Source organism: Vulpes vulpes, chromosome 7, assembly GCF_048418805.1.
Source record: "Vulpes vulpes isolate BD-2025 chromosome 7, VulVul3, whole genome shotgun sequence".
In the NCBI taxonomy this organism is placed as follows: Eukaryota; Metazoa; Chordata; class Mammalia; order Carnivora; family Canidae; genus Vulpes; species Vulpes vulpes.
In genome coordinates, this window is record NC_132786.1 from 111,129,802 (window position 1) to 111,153,003 (window position 23,202).

Consider the following 23,202-nt stretch of genomic DNA (forward strand, 5'->3'; position numbering starts at 1 on the left):
ATGGTCAACATGGCCACCTCCCTGAACTCACTGGTCAGGAATTAGGGTAATGATATACAGTGTGCAGAGAAGTAGTGAGGATTAAGGGAGATAGGGAAAATGTGGAAAGAATCTGGCATGGTGCCTGGCATAAAATAGTCACTTTAGATGAGGCTCCTTGGCTATTTATTGCTAAATTTATTAATTTCCTATTGCTGCTGTAGCAAATTACTATAAGCTTCATGACTTGGAACAACACACCTTGTTCTGAAGGTCAAAAGTCTGAAATGATTCTGAATGGGCCAAAATGAAGGTATCAGCGGGGCTGTGGTTCTTCTGGAGCCTCTGGGGGAGAATCTGTGTTCTATTTTTTTGTTTTGTTTTGTTTTCCACCTTTTTCAGCACCTAGAGGCCACCCACATTTTTTGGCTTGAGGCCCCTTTCTATTTTCAAAGCCAGCAATGGCAAGTTGAGTCCACCTGTTGCTGTGTCCCTGTGAGACTCATTTTTCCTGCCTTTCTCTTTCACTTTTGAGGACCCTTGAGATAACATTTGTCCTGCCTGGATTATCCAGGAAAATCTCCTCATCTCCAGGTCCGCTGCTTAGCAACCTTGATTTCATCTGTAGCTTTAATTTCTTTTTCTGAGAACATTCATTACTGTCTAATTAGTTAACTGATTAAGTAAAATCCTGTTGATAATCTGCTGTATGCTAGTCACTACCCATCTATTTTAGTGAGTTCAGTGTGGGCAGTTTATTTTTTCTACGAAAAGGTATCCTTTAACTAATTAACCGATTCGTTCAACAAATATTTATGGATACCTAATATGTATGATAGCAGGCATCGCTGTGAGTAATGTGGAGATGAATCCATGTAATATATATGTATATACCTCCAGTTTACAAGGCAGTGTGCCAGGCACTGAGAACAAAGTTTACATATAAGGATTTTAAAACCTGGTTTAGGAGTTAAGGACACATTCTAACTACATGCTAGGGAAAAAACTGAATTATCATAAGCCTGTGATGGGTTTTGTGAAGATATTTTTAACCATTAAACTGAAAAAAACATCACGTGTCGATAGGGTAGAGCATTTAAAATAAAGACTGGCCCAGATCATCTGAGCTATGTAGTCAGTTTTGCCTTTGGGGTTTTGAGGAAAGAGAAATTTCTTTGGCTAAGGCATTGGGGAAGGTGCTATGGGGAGTCGGCATTTGCCCCAGGAAGTGAAGGATCCATGTACTGGGAACCATGAGTGTGAGATAGGTGCATGCCCCCGTAGGAGCACAGGTGAGAGGTAGGGTAGCCCTGGGCTCAGGTGGGAGGCCCTAGGAAGTCAGCTATGATTTTGAGGTTGGATTTATTTTAGATTAGATCTTGAAGGTAGGGACTGCTTTCTTTGCTCCTCCGTTTGAAGTTGGCGAGTATATGGAAAGTATGTGAAAAGACATTTACACCCTTAATGGTAACCCTACTCAACTTTTACAAAAGATGTGTGGTAGTTTCAGATCCCCACTCAACTTTTTCAAAATCCATTTTCATGTGTAGATTTGTAAGTCTATCTGGCGAATTATAGATTGGTGGAAAGAGAACCACTACCCTCTTCCTGCCCCCCCTCCCTCCACCCTACCCGTTCACACAATAAAGTTAGATTAAGGTTTTACCTAAGAAGGCAAGGAGGCAAAATCTTCTAGGTATCCAGGTGCCACTTAGTGGAGCATCTGTTGGCCCTCAGGTCCTGTGGGTGAGGAACACCTCTGGGTCAGGAACACCTCTGGGTGAAGCCAGAACCTCTGGCATGGAGACGTTCAGTCCTTGCTGGGGCACTCACAGCCTTTTTATGTCAGATGCTTACATCATGTTCAGGAGGAGCCTAGACCAATGGCATAAAGGCCTGTGTTAAGGGCAAAGTTTCGAATCCCAGCTTTTCCTTGTTCTTTAGTCAAACTTGGCACATTATTGCGAATTTTACCCACTTGGGTTTCCCTGCATGACACAACGATCCAGAGTCCCACCGGACCTGTTTCCCTGCAATTTGTGTTGAGAGGAGTTTAAAGCCTTTTTTTTTTTATTTGATAGACTTTTTTTTTTTTTTTTGTGATTAGGGTATTTCTGGAAATGTGCTGATCTGCGTGGTGTTGTGGTAGCATGAGTAGGAGAGACTGTCCTCTTTGCAGAAGTAAAAGACGGAGGATGACAGTCATTGTCTATGTTTTCAAAGTGATTTTAATGATGGGGTAAATCTTGTGACATGTCAAGTGAAGAGGAAATAAAATTTCATGTACAGGATAATCTTGACCATAGTCAAGATTAAAATACACACACATACACACACACACATATGCACACAAATTCAGCCCAAAATTGTAAACAGTGGTTATTTCTTGGTCAGTGAACCATGAACAATACTTTTTTTCTTCTGTTTTTGTTTGGCTGTGTTTGGGGGGTGGGGGTTTGGAGGCCTTTCGATTTCTTTTATTTTCTTTATAACATAGAGTTGTAGAATTTCCCCTTAATTTTCTTTGACGGATGTTTTGGGAATAATCACTGCTCTCAGAAGGAAGGCATTTCATTAGAATAAATATACTCCTGGCAGAAATACATATACCTGATGAGGTTAAGAGAAAAATATTGGAATTAGGTTTTTAGAAGCAGCCTGGCTCTTTTAATTCTCATAGTGATCTTATTAAAGTATGTAACATCAAAGCACTGGTTTAATCCAGTATTTTTCATTTTTTTAAGACAAATATTCATATTACAAAAGTATACCTAATCACTGTAAATAGTGAAACGTAATGTAAATAATAAGGTAAATACACATAAACAAGAAAGAGGAAAATACATGTCACACGTAATTCCATTACTTAAGAGAAAAAATACTACTCTTAATATTTGGGTTTATATACTTATAATGTTTTTTTTATGCTAAGACATTGTGTACACATAAGTAAAACAAACCAAACCAAAAATGGCATTTGATGATTTGATTTAAAGGACCAGGAAAAAACGTACTACTACGTGTAAATTGGAATTTTTCCCTCTATCCTTTGACTTACACATATTCAAAGTTAGTTATGGAATGGTCCATTGGTCTAGCTCCGACTATCATTCCAAACTTTCCAGGAGAGTGTAACCTGACATCTGGACATTTTGGACTGCAGCTTATTTCACTGGGTCTGCTGGGGACAAAAAATACACACACACACACACACACACACACACACACACACACACACACGAGCTTGCAATGTTCATTTGTGTCCCTTAAGGGTTACTCTAGCTTTTGTCCTTCCCAGCTGGGCAGGTCTATGTAACCCTGAGATTCTCACTTCAAGTCATTCTCCTGTGCATGTGTTCACGACTCCTCCAGGATGTGGCATAGGGACCTTGAGATGCCAGGAAAAAAGGCCAAGGTTTCAAAATTACTTTAGCTCATGATACAAATGGCCCCACATGTAACACATAATTCTCAAGCATCTTCCTAGTCATGAAATTTTGTTGGCCTCTTCTATCTTGCTGTTACAGAAAAAAAACCATTCTGATCTCCAAATCCCTCTCTTCTACAAGTTAGGGCCTCTTGAAAAATATCTTCCCTGACAGCCCAGTTCACACGTGACTTCCCTTGCCTGGTCTCCCTGGATGTCCCTCATTGCTTTCTGCCCAGCTATGAGTAAGCTCAAGCTTCCCCAGGGCCACTGGAGGCAGTACATTTTCTCTTGCTTCTTTGAGGATTTGCTGGGTCAGATAACTGTCCTTTTACTACAAGCGCCCACATTTGACTCTTAAAACTGTAACAACAACAAAAAACAAAAACAGGAAAGCAAAAGGAAGAAAGGAAGAAAAAGTATTACTCATGGTTCTGCCCCTGAGAAATAACCACAGCTGACAATTTTCACGTGTGTGTATTTGTCTATTTATTTTAACACAGTTAAGATTACCCTGTAGACAGGGGTGCCTGGGTGGCTCGGTCCGTTGAATGTCCCACTCTTGGTTTTGACTCAGGCCATGATCTCAGGATTGTGAGATCGAGTCCTGTGTTGGGCTGTGTGCTCAGCTGGGAGTCTGCTCAAGATGCTCTCTCTCTCTCTTCCTCTGCCCCTCCCCCCATTCTCTTGCTTTCTCTCTCTCTAAAATAAATAAATAAATCTTTAAAAAAAAAGATGATCCTGTAGACAGAATTTTGTTTCCCATTTCCACTGAACATACCATAAACATTTCTTCCATCACAAACATTACCATACACTTTTTCAATGACTAGATAATAGTTCATTTTATGGATCTACTACCAAGTGCTTAGCTACTTATAAGAGACAATCTTAAATATCCATTTTCTTATGATGGATCCAGGATCACTAGGCATGTAAAACAGTGCTAGGGGAGGTAGTTAATTCTCAGTAAGTGCTAACTAGTACTGGTTTTGTTAATGATAATTTTTAAAAGATTTTATTTATTTATTCATGAGAGACACAAGAGAAAGAGGCAGAGACATAGGCAAAGGCAGAAGCAGGCTCCCTGTGGGGGAGCAGATGCTCAGCCACTGAGCCAGCCAGGTTGCTAATGATAATTTTGATGCAGTTGTTGTCAGAAAACCAGGAGAAGCCATGGATTGTCTCTGGTGCAAGGAGAAGATTGCCACTGCAGAAGGTGTAGGCATTCCCTATTCCTGCATCCAGCTGAGAAGGGATTTCCTCAGAAATATTTCAGCTCTCATTAGTATCTTGGCCTTTCCAGGCTGAGCTCCATCTGTTTCAAGCTCAAAAGCTCAAAACCCTTGATTGGTTCTGAGTCTTTGAAAACTCTGAAAAAGCCCTTCTCTTGAATTTGGTGCATCTGGTGGTCATGTTAATGGTCTTTTTGTAGCACATGATAGTATTAACTCAGACCTAGATTTTCCTGATGTCACTCAGTGTGTCCCAAAGAACTGCCTTGCCCCTTGTCGACCAAAAAACACCATTTCCTTGCCAAGGAGAGATTCCTTGTGTTAGACTGTGAGGGAAATGTGTGATAGGACAATTTTGAAAGCACTCACATGGAGAAAGGACTGGAACATGCATTCTGGGGTGGTTAGGTGGGGTTGTTATCAGATTAGGAAGGTGGAGGTGAGGTCCAATGTGAAGCAACAAACTGAGTAGAGTTGGAGTCACTTGGGAAAAAAAAAACAATCAAGAAAGGGACAAGAAGGGAACAGAAATGGAGGGCACATTAAAATTTCGTTGCTAAGCTCTCTAAGCTTCTCTCCCCCACCCACTTCTTCCACCCTCTTACCCCAAGTAATACCTTTTATATCTTAAAGTATCTGCTCATTGAAACTCTCCTACACACCAAACACTTATCTTTTTGAGTCTATCAGATACTGACAAGGAAAACTTAGGGTAACTAATTAATTCACCAGATTCCAAATACATGTGATTTATGTGGCGTCAAATGTAATTGACATACGAAATGACATAATGTATCATAAAACAACATTACTCTCCAAACACTTTAGAAATTAAAAGCACATGTTTGCCTTGGATCCCACTGTTTCTGTCCAATCAGTTGGCACATCCTCCCTCTGTGTTGACTTTTAATTCTTCTCTTACATATTCAGAGCAATTGCTGATAGGATAGTTTCATATTCTGAACCTGTGCTGGTGTTGACTGGAAATTGATCTTTTTATTTAGTTCTTTTATCATGTGGGTTCCTTTATCTAAATGAATTCCTCATTTCCTGGTTGTTCATGCCTCTCTGCAAGCAGATAAAACATCTTTACATGGAGAACAAATCAATGCCATACATTGTTTTTTTAAAAAAGAAGCAGTATTTAATTTTCTGTAAAAATCTTTTCTGTAAAAATTTTCTGGGTGGCTCAGGGGTTGAGTGTCTGCTTCAGACTCAGGGTGTGATCCTGGAGACCTGGGATCGAGTCCTGCATCGGGCTCCTGTGGGGAGCCTGCTTCTCCCTCTGCTGTGTCTCTGCCTCTCTCTCTCTCAATCTCTCTCTCTCTCTGTCTCATGAACACATAAATAAAATCTAAAAAAAAAAAAAAAGTCTCTGAGGTGCCCCGAGTATAAAACTTTACCTGGGTTTCTTTTTTTATTTTATTTTATTTTATTTTATTTTATTTTATTTTATTTTATTTTATTTTATTTATTTATTTATTATTTATTTATTTATTTTTTACCTGGGTTTTAAAAAAAATTGAATGAAAGGTATTTTGAAGTGATGAATGCTTTGGGATTTCTTAAATTTATTAAATGATGGCTTTTACAATTTATTTTTATCCAATTTTAGGTTTTGAGACACTGATCAAAATATAGGAGCCTTGTATTTGTAAAAAGAAGGAAAACATAGATACTATCAATTTCATCAGTACTTTGTTTCCTAATGGTATTAAACATGTATCTGCTCCGCAATTCGATTATTGGTCCTTAGTGAATGAATACACCATGAATGAATATAATACCTTAAAAAATGAGTAACGTCTAGAATACCATATTCCACATTTTTCAAATCAATTCAATGAAAATAATACTATTACTTTGCTGTATTGTCATTTGCGTTGCTACCTTTTATTTATTTTTTGTTTCTGTTCACGTGGCCTATGAGGGAAGGCCAGTTCTGTGTACTGAATTTCCTTACCTTCATTTCTCCATCCCTTACACTAACACCATAGAAGCATCATATCAAGTCTCCAAAGTAGACATGGCTTTAGAATTTGGAAGTGTCATGAATAACCTTTGAGTATGCAATACCTGAGGTATTGCATGTCCTGGGAGGTGGGGTACAGACATTTAAAACAAGCAAACTTTTTTTTTTTAAGCTGCTTTCCACTAGTGGGAGTCTGCTAAGGCCCTCCCTTCCCTAGCAGGTGCCCCCTCTGGGTTTAGGGCAGGGCCCCCTGATTGCTCTTTCGAGTCCTGTGCTCCGCTCACGACCTGCTTTTGTCTCTCACTCATCCGCAGAGCCCGGCGTGTGCACGGTGTTCGGAGATCCCCACTACAACACTTTTGACGGCCGGACATTTAACTTTCAGGGGACGTGTCAGTATGTTTTGACGAAAGACTGCTCCTCCCCTGCCTCGCCCTTCCAGGTGCTGGTGAAGAACGACGCCCGCCGCACCCGCTCGTTCTCCTGGACCAAGTCGGTGGAGCTGGTGCTGGGCGCCAGCACCGTGAGCCTGCAGCAGCACCTGACCGTGCGCTGGAACGGCTCGCGCATCGCACTGCCCTGCCAGGCGCCGCACTTCCACATCGACCTGGACGGCTACCTGCTCAAAGTGACCACCCAGGCAGGTGGGCTCCGCGGCCCCCCCTGCCTCCTGCCCTCACCGGGGCCCAGGCAGGGGCCTCAAGGTCGCTGGAGCCCCCGGTAGGCCGTGGGGCCCCGCGCCAGCAGCACCAGGCCTGCAACCCGCTGACACCCCCATCCCCCCAACAGCAGCTGAGCTCTGCAGCTTGCCTCCTTCTCGGGTTTGTCGCGATGCTAGGCCGTGGGTGTCCAGCTGGGAGTTGTCAGTGTTTCTCCCAGCTAGGCCAGTAATGTGCACTTTCACGTCTGTGAAACGTGAGACGTGGCGTGTTTTCTGGTTAGCATCTGTCCAAGGAGGGGGGGCATCCTCAACAGGAAAGTGCAGATAGGCGGGTGTGCAGGTGGGAGTGTGCGTGGCTGTGTGACCAGCGGTCCTGGCCATTCTGGACCCCGGGGAAGGTGCCTGCTGAGTCGATGGCTAGAACCACGGGCTCTGCTGGAGGATGCTTAGAGGGCTCTGAGAGCCCTTTCCCCCAGCCTTGGGTACATGGAGCTGCTTGCTGCTACCTTTTCTCAGCATCCCATGTGGCCTGAGGCCTCCTGGACTCTGTATTTCCACCCCATGGGCAGACCCCCCGCCAGGCCAAACTGTGAGTAGTTGCTAGTGGGTTACTCCTAGGGGCTCAGGGAAAACCCTCGTTCTTGCCTGTGGGGTGCCACCAAAAGGGGCTTCTCAGAAGCAGAAGTTCATCCTTCAATATCGGCCCCAAAGAATGAATTCAGCATATTTACACATTCAGTTACATCATGTGTGGGTCCTTTCGCGCTACCCTCGGTTAATCCATGTTGTTTGTCGATTTGATACTGAACTGCGTGTTCTTTTGGTGTATGCTATTTCTGTCAGTGTGATACTTTGAGGAATCAACATATTTCTTGCTTTTTATATTGATGAAAATATAACAGTGTAAAAGCATCAATTGCATTCCAGTTCCTTTGGATAGTAAGGATCCAAAAGGGAAATACTTGATAGAACAGGCACTTTTGGGGGAACTATAGAGACTTCTCTGCCACCTATTCGGAACGCTGTTAATTGTTTCAGTTCAAGCCAAAATACATTTGACAAATTGATCTGAGTTTATGGAATGCCAGCTTAGCTAAACAAAGGCAGGAAGCCAAGGCGAAACCCAGGGAGCTTTTATTTAGAGAGCACAACATAGTTTCAGTGAGAAAAAGTTAAATATTAGTGTATTGGAGCATTCTATAAAGGGAGAAGGATGTCCAACTTCACTTTGAAAGTGGCAGGTGTGAAGAGCTCTATTTATTCAATTTTAGAGGGATTAGTCCTCTTCAGAAAAATTCAGACACCTGTTGTTTTATTCAAATGATATGTCCCTCTGTAAATGTAGGCCCTGGTCATTTCTTTGAAGAAGGCAACACATTGTGGCTCCCCGTAAATTGTGTACAAGATGACTTATTATTACAGAGTACTAATTAGAAGCACCTTGCTTATCAGTTTGCATGCCAGCTGAACACAGTGGATTCTGCTGATATGGAAATTGTTGGTCCACCACAGTCCAACGCTCACAGGGATCCTGGATACTGGAAAATTGCTAACAGTCTAGGAGGTTCGACACTCTTCAGCCCCTAGCTGGCAATACCTTATGGAATAACTGTCCTCTTGTCAGGATTCCACATTGTAAAAATGAGTGAAGGTTTGAGGCTGCTAAGAAAATAATACTAGATCATAAACACCATAATTAGATTAGTGAATTTAACTCTTCTCGGCCTTGAACTCAGTTTTACAATTTCCTTTATTTTTTCCATCTCTTACCATGTTGCAAGTAAGTTACGTGATGCCCGTAATACCCAGCTGAACAATTTCCCGTAGAATAAACTTTCGGCTTCCTAGGGAAAACCGTATTCCTCTGGGCTCTAAACTTGCTTCGAGATTATACCTGGAATGGAACGATTCCATCTCCAGACCCTAGTCTTCCCCCCAAACCAATCTCCGTTTGTACTGCCCCTGAGGGATATTTTCTTTTTATCACCTATTGATTGTCCATTTAAAATATCATGGTCTATCCTTGGAGTGTTCTTCTCCCATAGATTATTATTTTTTTTATTTTTATAAACTCATATGATCAAAGGGCCTTTTCTTCAAAATAGCAGCTTAAATCAAGCCTACAGCTGGAGGATGGGAAATGGGGAGGAATGACTCCTTGCCCCTGTGGTTTATGAACTCGGCACTTCATGACGGAATCATTTGGCAGAGGAGCACAGGTGGCTGCGCAGCTTGGTGGGATTATGCAGGAGTTGCTTACCTAATAACGACCGGGGTGGTACAGAGGGCACGGAGCAGGCTTAGTAGCTTGAGAAAGCACTGCTCACCCCCATCACACTCCTACCCCAACTCTTGGCACTTAGTGAATAATTTAAAAATATTTCCTTTCTGCCATCTGTTCACTTCATCAACTCTACCTGAGAGAGTTACGTCAGATCCACCCAAAGGCATTAACACGTGGGAGTGTGGTTTTTTATTTTACTTTTGGTAGAGTTCTATACTTTATGAACCCAGAGACTACATGTATTTTTCTTTTTCTTTTTTTCCTTTGGTGTAAAACCTGAACAGAAAAACCATCCATTTTTAAGCAACATGATGGTATGTATGTCTGTAGATTTTGTACCTCCTCTGTCTTCTAAGTAAACAATAGGCAGAAGCAACAGTGACAACCAAAAAACAAAAAGCAAAACAAAAACAACAACACAAGAACAACAACTCCCCTTCCCTCCTCTATCCTCCCCCACCCCTCCGCCCTTGCCAAACTAGTGGTCTGGAGCCTGGTCACACATTTGAAGGGTAAAAAACAAGTTGGTAAAACATTCACTGGTGAGAAGGGATAATTGGAAGGTGCCTTGTGCAGTGGAAGGAATGTGGTTGCTGCTTACACCCCCAGATGGGACATATGCTGCGGCTTTGGCCTTCTGACTCTGCCAGTTATTTCTACCTAATTTCCCAGGCAGAGGAATTAGGAAACTCATCCCAGCTGCAGAAAGGGACTAACCCCGGCCCCTTCCACAATGTTTTCATCTCATCAGATGCCTATTTATTTATTTTTAAAGGTTATATTTATTTTTATATTTATTTAAGAGAGAGAGGGAACGAGAGAGAGAGAGCACAAGCAGGGGGAGTGGCGGACAGAGGGAGAGGGAGAAGCAGGCTCCCCGCAGAGCAGGGAACCCAATGTGGGGCTCCATCCCAGGACCCCGGGATCACAACCTGAGTCAAAAGCAGACATTTAACAGACTGAGCCACCCAGGTGTCCCAAGATGCCTCTTTAAAATACCTTTTGGAAGAGCAATTTCTTCAATTACAACGTCTGTATTATTTTGCTGGCCACTATTGTAATTTACTTTACATGGATTTTACTCATGTAGAGGGTGATGACAATCATGCAAACATGAATGTACACGATACAGCAATAGACAAAGGCATCTGTAGTTGGGTAAGTCATCCCTATACAATAGGAAACTTAGCATTGGTCCATGAAAATCCACTGTATATAATAATACAAGGAAAAGAGGAGGAAAAGAGAGTGAATTACAGATTATTCCCTTACTATGGGGACCATGTTTTATGACTGAGAGACCAAGAGTTTTTAAAGAGTTTACTAGAAACAGTGGGTCTGCATCTTCCCAAGCATGCATGGCCACCAGTCCAGTGCATGAAAAGAACTTAATGATTCACTTGTTCACTGTGGGTTGATTTCTGATGAACTTAGTTGCCCAAAGTCTCAAATTTGTTATGTCATTGTCAGTAATGATGTTGGAACTCCTTTAGATATAAATTCTCGACCATTGTGGCATTTGGAAGAATAGTATTTGCCTACTGTCTAGGAAAGAGATTTGCAGTTTGGAAAATTTTGCAACATGGAAAGTCTTTGGAAGTATGCTCTAAAAGTTAGAATGTTATATGGAATTGATTTTCTTCCCTCATTTTTCTTGCTGGGCAGCTGCCTGCTACAGGCTTCTGAGGTCATGCTTCTTCTATACCTTAGAGAGCGTATTACAAATCATATTATAGGTTGCTTGTCCTTTTTCAAAATTGTTATTTCAGTGTCTTAACTAGCATGAAATTTATAATTTCTTTGGCTTTGCAGATTTGGTGTATCAATTTGCAGGGTAATTAATCCATTTAGTGAGTATATACTATGTGCTAGATAATGTGTTAGATGATGGGGTATGAAGAAACAGAAATCACTTTGTAGGAGAGTTGTGGGCTGACACCATTATCTCACAGAGATCCATCGAGGAGGTCAGTCCAGTGGTGGATATTCTCACAATGTGTCTTCTGATCACCTTGTCCCATTGCTCTACTGTCTTCATCAAATTACTCCTGAGAGAGACTTTCCTTTCTTTCCAAGTTTTTGTTTAAATTCTAGTTAGTCAACATACAGGGTAATGTTAGTTTCAGTTGTAGAATTTAGTGACTTATCACTTACATACAACACTCAGTGGTCATCACGACAAATGCCCTGTTTAATTCCTATCACCCATTTAACACCCCCCTCTGTGCCCTCCCCTCTGGTAACCATCCATTTGTTCTCTTTCTTATGACCTTCTTTTTTTTCTTTTCTTTTCTTTTTTTTTTTACCCAACTCTATTTAATTGCTTTTCTGAATCTAGCTCCTCTTCCAAACCAAGAAACCTTCTCTACCATTAGCCTTGGACTAAGAATGCTTCCATTCCTTTCATTTACCACACAGTGATTTCCATTATGGGCCTTTCTGTTTATTTCTCGAGGAACCGGATTTTAGACCACTGGTTTATTCTATCAATAACTCCCTAAAGTGGATTTGTAACTCTTTCTTGTGGCAGTTGTGTGGCCTACTCACCGGAATGCTATTTGGCCAGTCTTCTCTTCTCTTGGATCATGTTCATACTTAAGGAATATTGGCTTTAGAATCCTACTTCTGGGCATTTCTTACTAATCTTACATCACTCTGATTTTGTCTTATGCCAATTTTCTATCCAGACAAGATCTATTCTCTCCTCCTTTGCCCATTTCTTCTTTCCCATCACTGCCTCATCAGCCAACTTCTGGACATCTTCTGGACATTTGCTCACCAGCCTAATCTTGCAAGATCTTCTAGGGGGAAAGTCATGTTGCTTTTTCCAGAGGCCTAGAACAGGCTAAATGAAAGACTAGATTTTGTTAGAATCCCAAGAGGGCAAGATTTAAAACACACACACGGGAAGACTTTCTCTTTTTCTGTTAAAAAACAGACTTTTTCTTTGGGTGGTTACTCTTAGGAGACAGTGACAGTGAATAAGTAGAAGTCCCAGTCCCAGAAGTCCCAGAAATGCACTTCAACTTGTAGATGTTCTCCTGGTGCTCGTGTCACAGAACTGGCACCTACTTCATCTGTTCTCTGGGAAACTCAGGCACTGCTAGGGCATTATCAGGAAAACAGGAAGAAAAGCTTCCAATACACACTTGATAAATAAAGAAAAACTCTGACCAGAAGAGTGTAATATTTGCTCTGAATCAAACCTGAAAAGGCTGTTCATAAAGTCCTCACCTTTATCTAATGGGCAGTGTCTTCACACACAGTATCAGGATGTGTATGAGAACATTTCTTCTTGACATTCTAGTCAGACTGATCTTTGTTGTGTGACAGCATAACTTGGCTGTTCTTGGGCAGCCCGGGTGGCTCAGTGGTTTAGCACCACCTTCGGCCCAGGGCGTAATCCTGGAGACCCGGAATCCCTGAAGGGAGCCTGCTTCTCCCTCTGCCAGTGTCTCTACCTCTCTCTCTCTGTGTCTCCTATGAATAAATAATCTTTAAAAAAATAATAACTTGGCTGTTCTCTATGTGATATAGAAATTCCAGTACTCAATGGGGTCATAGTCTGATGGATCTTAAGATCTTGGGCCACATACCTGAAAAACGCATGAAAGCTTATAGACAAAGCCTTTAGTATTCTAGATTGTCAGTTCAGCAAACCAAGAGGAGCCTAGGTCCTCTACCTTCCAGAGCAAAAATTATTTCTTTGGTGAAGATGGTCGTTTGTCCTGCTGATACTATCTAGCACAAGAGGACCTTTCCCACAGGGCCTGGCAGCCTCCGATGCCTTCTCAAATGTTGAAGTTTATGATCAGCTCAGGGCTGTGAAGGTTGGAAGTGTGTTCCACCACAACTCTACCCTGGGAAACAACTGTCCTCGTCTCAGGGATGTCTGTTAAAAATGAGGAGCCAAACATTTCATTTCCGATATTTCCATATGAGTGTTTTCCTTTGAGAAGGATCTATTCAGAAGCCATATTTTTACTACTTTCATAATTTCACTATAAATAATTTGGATATTTTCATTTGACATTTGGTATAATTACATGGGGGATTTTTGGATAAAGAAAAAAAATTACGTTAAGAATTATCATCCTTGTTATCTTTCCATTTCCACGTTTCATTCATCATTGTACAATTTAAGTACAAGTTGGACCAACACAATTACTATAGAAAAGGGCAAAACTATAAGCCTACGAGGAACATTGTTGATGAGTGGTCCTCTACAGATCAAATCAGGGTCCGTAAGGTATTGTATAAAGGCAAGTTCTATATGGTTTAAAAATTTTGAGCTCCAAAAACTAAGCGTTTTTTTTTTAAAGATCTTATTTATTTATTCATGAGAAACAGAGAGAGAGAGAGAGAGAGGAGAGGTAGAGACACAGGCAGAGGGAGAAGCAGGCTCCATGCAGGGAGCCTGATGTGAGACTCTATTCTGGGTCTCCAGGATCACACCCTGGGCTAAAGGCAGAGCTAAAACCCTGAGCTACCCAGGCTGCCCCAAAATTAAGTGTTTTAATGTAATATCATACAACATTTAGTGTGGTGAGATTAAACAGTAACCAAGAGTTTGGATAGACCCTTAGTGTTCCTTCTTGGAGGTTAGTCATGTGTGCTATGTAAGGATATATGCACTCGGGAATTATTGGTGAATTTAAGAGTGGTTGATCCTCTTTTCTTCTCCTTTTCCTCTAGGTTTGGAAATATCCTGGGATGGAGACAGTTTTGTCGAAGTCATGGCTGCCCCCCATCTCAAGGGCAAGCTCTGTGGTCTTTGTGGCAACTACAACGGACATAAGCGTGATGACTTAATTGGTGGAGATGGAAATTTCAAGTTTGATGTGGATGACTTTGCTGAGTCCTGGAGGGTAGAGTCCAATGAGTTCTGCAACAGACCCCAGAGAAAACCAGTGCCTGAACTGTGTCAAGGGACAGTGAAGGTAAAGCTCCGGGCTCATCGAGAATGCCAGAAACTCAAGTCCTGGGAGTTTCAGACCTGCCACTCAACGGTGGACTATGCTACTTTCTACCGGTAGGTACAGTGTTTGGGGGGATGGGTTTGGGTTAGAGACAAGGATTGACTAACCTTGAAACAGTGTTTCAAATCTCTTGGCCTACAAAACAAGGGCCCCCGATGCACAAGGTAAACATTTTTTCTTTCTTGTGTTGAGACTGATCTTATTCTGACTCAGTCCCATGCTATACCCCAAATTAAGAGATTTCAGGGAATATTTTGGAACTATCTCCTACAGGTCATTCTTTTTTGTGTGTCTGCAGGCTCACTGGGAAGCTGGTGATTTTTCTAGGTGTTAGGCTTGACTCTGAGATTGAGGAGTTATCTCCAAATTCTGCCTACATGGCAGCGGTATAGGACAGAGGTGGGAATCTCAAATGACTCTGGCTGCCTTTGGGTGTTTGAGTGAGCTTGGTTATTTGAGGCCTGAGGAAGAGTTCAAGTCTGCCTCATTGTCTAGCCCCCAAAAATCTGCAGGTGGAAAACAAGGCAGTGAAATGAGAATTCCTTGGGTGTTGGCCAAGTCTCAGACTTTGCATCCAAAGTCAGGGGAGAGTAGAAAGAAGGCTCAAAGATGGAAAAAAGGAAAATCTCTTATTGAGAATATGGATTCCGTAATCCTTTCTTCCATGCTGCAAGGTTGCATTTGAGAGTTGATGAGTCTGGCCTGGTTCTACTTCCATTTATTACACAATTCCATGGGTTCAAGATCTATGACTGTCTATAACTTTAACCACCATGGGTGTGGGAGGAAACATGAGACGACACAGCCCAAAAGGCCTTGTTGAAGTGATTTGCCTGTGCCTCTTAAAATGAGAAAGCTCCTGTGGTCTGAAGCCACAGAGAAGTTATTTTTACTCTTTAATTGCCACCAGTTTATTTCCCCTAGTTCTCGTTAAATGTGATCTTTTTTTATTTGATCTTTGGACATAAAAGATAAAGTTCTATAAAGACAGCTCAAAGTGGAGTGGAAAAAGGACTGTCCCTGTCATCACGCACCCCTGTATATGGCTGCGTCTGCCAAACCATTTGGCCCCGACTCCTACGTTTAGCTCTTTCAAGCCATTTTCCTGTTATAATTTGAATTCACTAGGTTCCCTTCTTCCTCCTTCCTGTACCACCCCCTAAATTGACCCCACCCTTGTCTATTGAAATGGAAAGATCTTAATGTAAGACTTTGGAGCAAGTTAAGCAGCTGGACAAACAAATGAAGCCTCGTTTGGAATCTAAACACCCATCCCTTGAAGGTCTTGAGGGGAAGCAGTAGAGCATAGCAATTATGAATTTTGTGGTCTTCCGGGGCTAAAAATCAGGATGTTTTATAACATTGAACAATTATTTAAGCTCTCTAAACCTTAGTTTGCTTATCTGTGAAGTGGGGATAATAAAAGAACATACCTTAGAGAGTTGTAATTCAGATTTAGTGAGATTATGAACGTAAATGTATATGCTCAGCCCAGTGCCCACACATGGCAAGTGCTCTGTAATTAACCTATGGCTGCTGCAATTTCTTCTATTAATTAAATTAAATGATGAACCAGTATAAAGACTCTTGTGGAAGCTCCTCTGCTGCATTTGCAGATTTGGATTAGCCTCTTCTCTGTCTAACATAGAAAAGAAAGGCTGTATACTTCTCTCAGGGCCCCAATAGTCTACACCTTTGATTTTTATCCCATTTCAAAGGAGTGTGTTGAAAACAGACATTGGAGAGCAGGCCTGCAGAGATTAGTTCCTTTGTGCAAATTTCTGTTTCTTTTCCCTTTGGCGATTTATTTCATGTGATGATCTCTGGACTGCAAACAGGAATATGATGATGAGCACCTTGGCAGAAGTCATGAGAAATGACATAGACATGAACAGAGAGAACCGGAATTGTTAGGTGGCCAGGCAGATGCTCGCCTTCTGTCCTTGGATGTTGCTGCAGCTGCCACAGCAGCACGGTGGGGGTCGCTTGTTTGTGTAAGGGGCTTGATGTGCAGAGGCTGGGGTGCTCATGAGAACGCACCCGGGATCTTTGTGCATGAGGATTGGAGCCCGGGAGGTGAGGGGAGGTGAGCTCCTGTTCTGCTGTGCGTGGGGTAGTAGCAGAGCACCCTCCCGTGGCCAGCCACATCTTCCTGGGAGAAGCAGGGGGGCTCCAGGGAGCGGAGCTGGACAATCCTGCCTGTCACACATCCTGCTGATGATCTCAAGCCCCAGCCAAGAGGGTTTCGTCGTGCATTTTCAAGGGAGGGAGGCCGACGTTGGGTAGATCCTGGGTTTCTTTCCAGCATACATGTGGCAGGAAAAAGAAAATAAAGTCACCATGGAAAGGTCATTTTGTTCCCAGGGGATCAGCAGTGAGGACCAAAGAGGGTTTAGGAAGCAATGGATGGAGAATGTGTTGGGTGATATCAAGTTGGATCTAATCTTGGCTCTGTTGCTTTCTAGCTGTGTGGCCCCTGTAGCTAGCTGAGTTTTAGATTCTTTAGCCATAGAATAGGTATGACAGTGACTGCCTGGTGGGCTGGCTCCTCCAAGGACTGAGGACAGTGGGCAGTGCCATGTTGTAGGTGGTGGACAGCCAGTACTGGCACAGTGTGCTGTCGTCCTCTGTCCCTCTCTTTCCCTGGGGAATCTTGCCCCCAGCTCAGCCACCTGTCTTTCTGATTGTTGATATCTTCTCCTGCTCATATCATGGAGAACTGGTTAGATAGATTCTCACTGATAAATCCACGGGACAATTTAAAAATGAACTGTTTCTCATTGGTGACAGTGAGATAGGCTAGGGCTCCATTGTAATCCTTTTTAAAAATGTATTTTATAAGAGTAATATATGTTCATCATATGACATTTAAATATTAAAATAAATGAAGAAGAAAATGGCAATCACATGATATTTCATGCATGTAAATTTTTGCCCACATATTCTATGTCACTGGCGGAATTTCTAAAATGAATCCAAAAACATAGTCATGATCATAGCTGTGACCTTATTTATGAATCATTACAGGACCAGGATTTGCTTTGATGGCGTGAAAAGTCATGTACATCAATTGTGTATGAATTTGATTCCTTGCATTTTCCCCTCAAACTCCTAAAGAAATATGAGTAATTCCTTTATTTTTTTATTTTTTTAAAGATTTATTTATTCATTCATTCAGAGAGAGCGAAGAGAGAGACAGAGACACAGGCGGAGGGAGAAGCAGGCAGGGAGCCCGATGTGGGACTCGATCCCGGGTCTCCAGGATCACACCCCAGGCTGCAGGTGGTGCTAAACCGCTGCGCTACCGGGGCTGCCCGAGCAATTCCTTTAAGGAAATACAAATGCAGTCTTCTAGATACTACTGTGTGACATGGAGAAGAGAGAACAAAGAAGATATTTCCCTGAGGAAATGTTAGCTTTTTTTTGGGTTTTCTTAATCATATGATAAGTTCCATAGAGCACATTGTTATAAATATGAGATAACCATCTTCTAAAGTGAAAGTAGTAAGTCTAGTTTTTTTGAATTAGTGTTTACTTTTGAGATGTCTAGGATGTAAATCTTTCATCTTATTTGACCTTTTATCCAGTTCAACATTTTATTTTATTTTTTAAAAGATTTTATTTATTTATTTGAGAGAGAACAGTCAAGCACGAGTAGGGTGAGGGGGAGAGGGAGAAGCAGGATCCCCAATGAGCAAGGAGCCCTATGCGGGGCTTGATCCTGGGACTCTGGGATCATGACCTGAGCAGAAGGTAGATGCTTAACCGACTGAGCCACCCAGGTGCCCCTAGTTCAACATTTTAAATAGTAAACAATCTATTGTCTAAAAACTTGAAAAACTTTGTAAATGAATAAGAAATCAGCCAAGATTTTTTTGTTTCTCTTCTGGGAAACTTTTCAGGTTTTGCTAATTTTCAGTACAAATCACTTCTACCTATCCTGGCCTCATTTGGCATAAAAATATAATATTTAATTAGATATTAATTTAATCTTTGTGATCAGCATAATTTCATTTAATTTACCAATTGAATATGTTTAGGTGCAAGGTAGTTTAATTGCGAATCACATAAAAATTTTAGCTGGCTGCGTTGATAAGGAGTCGTAAGTCCTAGAGTCGCTAATTGACTAGTCCTTCAATTAGATCATTCCCTTTAATAATTTTTTGCATCCTCCTTCACTGGTATGTTACGGAGACATCCTAGTAGCTGGGGAGGTAGTGGACTGTGGAAAAATTGATGTGAGGTCATTTGAATTCTATTTGGATTCATGCACAGGCATCCCCGTGGGGGATGTGTCGAGTATGTTCACGCCTCTCTTCTCGTTTCTCGTGCTTACCTGACTTTCCCAGCCTCATGTTGCCTTCTCTGTGTCCAGATGCCAGCTGAGATATCCAGGAGGAATAAGCAGACACCCCCCACACTCAACCCTGAAGGCTCCCTCCAGATTCTCTGCAACCAGCCTCAAACCTGCTCCCCGCTGCTGCCTTGGGCCACACTGACCAGGAGCTTTGGGCAGCCCCAGGCAGGGAGAAGCCAGGACGTGGGGCTGGGCTGTGCAGGTCCAAATGCAGAAGGAGAAGACCTCATTGCTGTGTGAGACATCAGCAATGGGGGTCTTTCCCTATGCAGACCCCAAATCCTGGATAACATAGTTACAAGAAAGTCTAACCTGCCAGGAAAGTCTATCCTGCCAGGAAAGCAGGATAACATAGTTACAAGAAACCTGCCTCTAAAGTCGGGGCAGGCCCACGTTTCAGAGAAGTTAGGAAAATGGATGTGAACTGCAGCAAAGCCCAGCCACTCACAGACCACAATCATCTCGGGGCTGTTTTCCTCTCTGTGCCCTCCTTACTGGGGTCTAATTCACCAGAGCAGAAAACTCTGTTCACTTGTCCACTTTGAGAAAGTGTCTGGGGATTCCCAGTCTAGGAAATGTTCTTTTCTTTCCATGCAGTGGTTTTTACAGCTGTAAGGAATTGAAGTAATGCCAGAGGATTCACAGATGTGTCCTGCCCTCGGAGGTACCGGGAGGTAGGAGGTGGGAGTAGCGCAGGAGAACACTGGAACTTCTCTAGCACAATGGTGGTGGATATACTGGTGTCCAGGGACTGACGAGGCTTCCTTCCAGGAGAAGATCACAGACTTTGTGAATGACCCACTTTGTGTTTTCCTACAAAGGAAACTAATAATTTATTATAAAACAAGAGAAGAGCTCGGGCGAGGAGCACAGGCTTTGTGTGTATGTGTTTGTGCATGAGAAAGTCATATAAAACTAACTGCTGTTCTATAATTAAAATCAACTCGATCTTGCCTCACTTCAAAGAAGAACATGCTGAGAACATTTCTGTCGACAGCTTTTAATAACCTGTCTCAAATTGCCGTTAGAACTAGGGTCCTGGGGCCCCTGGGTGGCTCAGTGGGTTAAGTGTCTGCCTTTGGCTCAGGTCATGATCCCAGGGTCCTCCGCTTGAGCCCTGCAGCTACTCCTGCTCAGCGAGGAGCCTGCTTCTCTCTCTCTCCCTCTGCGGCTCCCCAGCTCGTGCTCTCTCTCTGTGTCAAATAGATAAAAGCTTTTTTCTTTTCTTTCTTTCTTTTTTTTTTTTTAAAGAACTAGAGTCCTAAACCAAATGAGATGTTCATTTTGAAGTGTGACATTATAGGCCTTTCTTTTTATTTTCCATTTGGCATACTAAGCTTTTAGGATGAGTTAGTCACTCTGAGTCTGTCAAGAAGGTACGCTGACACCAGGTGGCAGTAAGACACCTCAGTTGTATCACCTATCAGACTTGAGTCCTTATAAATCCACCCGTAAAGTTCAGATGTTTTCTCTACTCATTAGTGTGTTCTTTCTCTCTCTCTTTCTCTCTCTCTCCCTCCCCCTCCCTCCCCCTTCCTCCCTCTCCCTCCCTCCCCACCCCTCTCTCTTCCTCTTAACTTCTGCCCTAAGCTACTGCTTTCACTGTGTCTAAATATACAACACACATTCCCGCCTCTGGGTTCATGTCATTCCCTTGCCCGGGATGCCCTCATTTTATACATTGATTTAAGCTGAAGGTACAGCTCAAGCCTCATCCCAGGCCACTAGAGATATTCTTTCTGTAGTTTCTTAGATATGCTAATTGTATTTATCATGATTTAACACATGCTATGTTGCACTGCCATCGTCCCTCCAGCATTGAATTTTAGGTTCGCTGGGGAATGAGGAATGTCTTTTCTACCCTTTTGTATTTCACCCAGCATCACCCCTGGAATGAAATGTTTCTCAGCTCCTTTGCTAGCCTCTCTCCCATCTCTATCCTCTCTGAACTGTGACTTCTGCTACGCTCAATTCCAAGTCCATCTTAGGTCTTTATCACCACACTCAGTTACGCACTTACAGGGTATGCATGCAGCTCTGTCCTAACGGGGAATACACTGGTCACGGCAGGCAGAGCCTCTGGTCCACCTTCGATGCTCCAAGACCTGCCAGCCCTTCTTGTTGCATGAGCCTACGGCTGTGACTGCCTCTGGATCTCAGCACTACCTCCGCCTACTCACAATTCACTTGAAAGCCACTCAGACCACCCAGCTCCTCTTCTATCTCTCAGCTAGGATTTGGCCTTGCCACCTTCGTACACAGTGTTTTGGTTCATAGTCAGTTCTGTGTTGGTCTCTCCCAGTTGGTCTTCAGACTTCAGATTAGCCTCCTCTTATGGAGGCACAACAACTGACTTCCCATGGGGCAATCTTGCCATGGGGCCAACTGACCCTGTGTCCTGACACCACTCATTATTTTCTCCCTGAGGAGTCACACCCCTTCACTGATCCTGAGCCTTCTGGCAGGTTGGAACCAAAGCCTCATGTGGTTTTCCCTCGACTTTATATCTGGTCTTTTCCATATCAGTCACACGTAGCTTCTTTCCTATTTGCTCCACCAAATAACCCAAAATAAAAGTGTTAAACTGCCTTCTAAGTGCCTAGATTTCAGTTCAGAAAGGCCCTTCCTGGTGAGTCCAATTTTCTTGGGGCCAAAGCAGAAAAAATATACATGAGTATACTTAGAAAGGTCCAGGGTTTGCTTGGGACATCATTGTATCCAAGTCTAAAGTCATCTCATGTTTATATTTTCATATCAAAAATAAATGATTATCCTTTAAAGAAGAAACAAAAGAGAAACAGTACCTATCTTAGCAGGTAGGTTACCCTTTGAGGAGAGTTTAGGCCAACTGTATGGCTAACCAACTACAGAGGTGGAGGGAGAGCAGGCCATGCAAGACAACCCTTACTTCTGATACTGCCAGTTCGGAGGATTTCTCAAAGTCACTTCGGTGTCAATAATTTTCTAGAAGAACTAACAGGACTCACCAAATGCTGTTATACACATGATTATAGTCTATTATAGGGAAAGGTCAGATTAAGGTCAGAGGAGACACAGGGCAGAGTCCAGGAGAGGTCCAAGCATGAGCCTCTGCTGTCACTTCTTAGAGAGTCATGGATTGGCATTAGGTTCTCTTGGCCACCATGCTGGCAATATTCACCATTCTCAGGGTATTTCCAATCAGGGAAGTTTCACCTGAGCCTTTGGTGTCCAAAGATTTTACTGGGACTACCACCTGCTACCTCTATGTCTGACTTCTGGTCTCCAGCTTCCCTCAGAGGTCATACTGTTGCCCTTACTATCCGGTTCCTCTGGAAATTCGGGGCCCATGTTGACATGAGGCCCAAAGCCTCAATCAGAAGTTACATTGTTAAGTGTCTAGTGTCCAAAGCCACCAGGTTAAAAAAAAAAAAACAATACTCCTGAAAGGCAGGACATTCCAGGGCCCTAGAGACCACCCCACTGGGAGCCAAAGTCCAAACCAGACTTTTGGGCAAGGGGTTAATTCTTTACCACACAACCTGTCTGGCTCAAGGTTAAATCTAATTTCAATTTGATTTTAATTTTAGCTTTGAGTTTATTTTCAGCATAAACTTCCTAGAATCCTGCAGTGTTTCTCCTCAGAAAATTACATTCTGGGATGCAATTATATTCTGGGAGGCTTTTGAACACATTTGAATGAGTGTCATTGTCAGAGGTAAAACACTAATTATTTTGTAGCATCTCTCTTGGCTGCTTAGGGGACGTCTTGATTACTTCTCAGTAAACAGGAGGCAGTCTGGTGCAGCTTCCTTATATTTTCATTATTTATGAATGTAGGGCCTTTTCCATCCGTGAGAGCAAGGCTGACATGGGTAGTGTTCTCTTCATTTCCCTGTTGAGCTATCTGGGACACTGAAAGGTGAGGGGACTCCTTGGGGGCCACCTGTTGAGCCCAGGCAGCCAACCTAACAGGGCACCTAGTCCAGGATATCTGGCAAGAACCTCCATGGCTGCTGTCAGAGCCTCTCGCTATACATTCAGACTTTAAATATCCTGTTCTGCCATGAGTTTTTGGAAGAAGATTTCATTAATTATTTAATTTGCTTCTTTTACAACTTTCAACTGAGCACCTGCTGTGTGCCAGAGTCTGTTGTAGGTTGGCAATTCAGGACTGAACAAGAGAGACAAAAGCTTTTCCTTCAGAGGATCCAGAGTCTAGTGTGAGCAGGCAACGCTAAATAAGAAACAAGGTCACCGCCAACTGTGAGAAGAGTAATGGAGGAGACAAGGCAGGCTGGAGGAGGCCAACTTTGAATTAGGTGGATG

The 23,202-nt window shown here is 42.7% G+C and overlaps 1 protein-coding gene across 1 annotated transcript in view; it reads left to right on the forward strand.

The window, feature by feature from the left end:
* BMPER (BMP binding endothelial regulator) overlaps positions 1-23,202 on the forward strand; it is a 243,167-nt gene that overhangs the window by 154,985 nt on the left and 64,980 nt on the right. The window contains exons 12-13 of the mRNA XM_026019115.2: positions 6,928-7,257; positions 14,254-14,590. Coding sequence (XP_025874900.2) covers positions 6,928-7,257; positions 14,254-14,590 — 667 coding nt within the window. The remainder of the gene's footprint in view (positions 1-6,927; positions 7,258-14,253; positions 14,591-23,202) is intronic.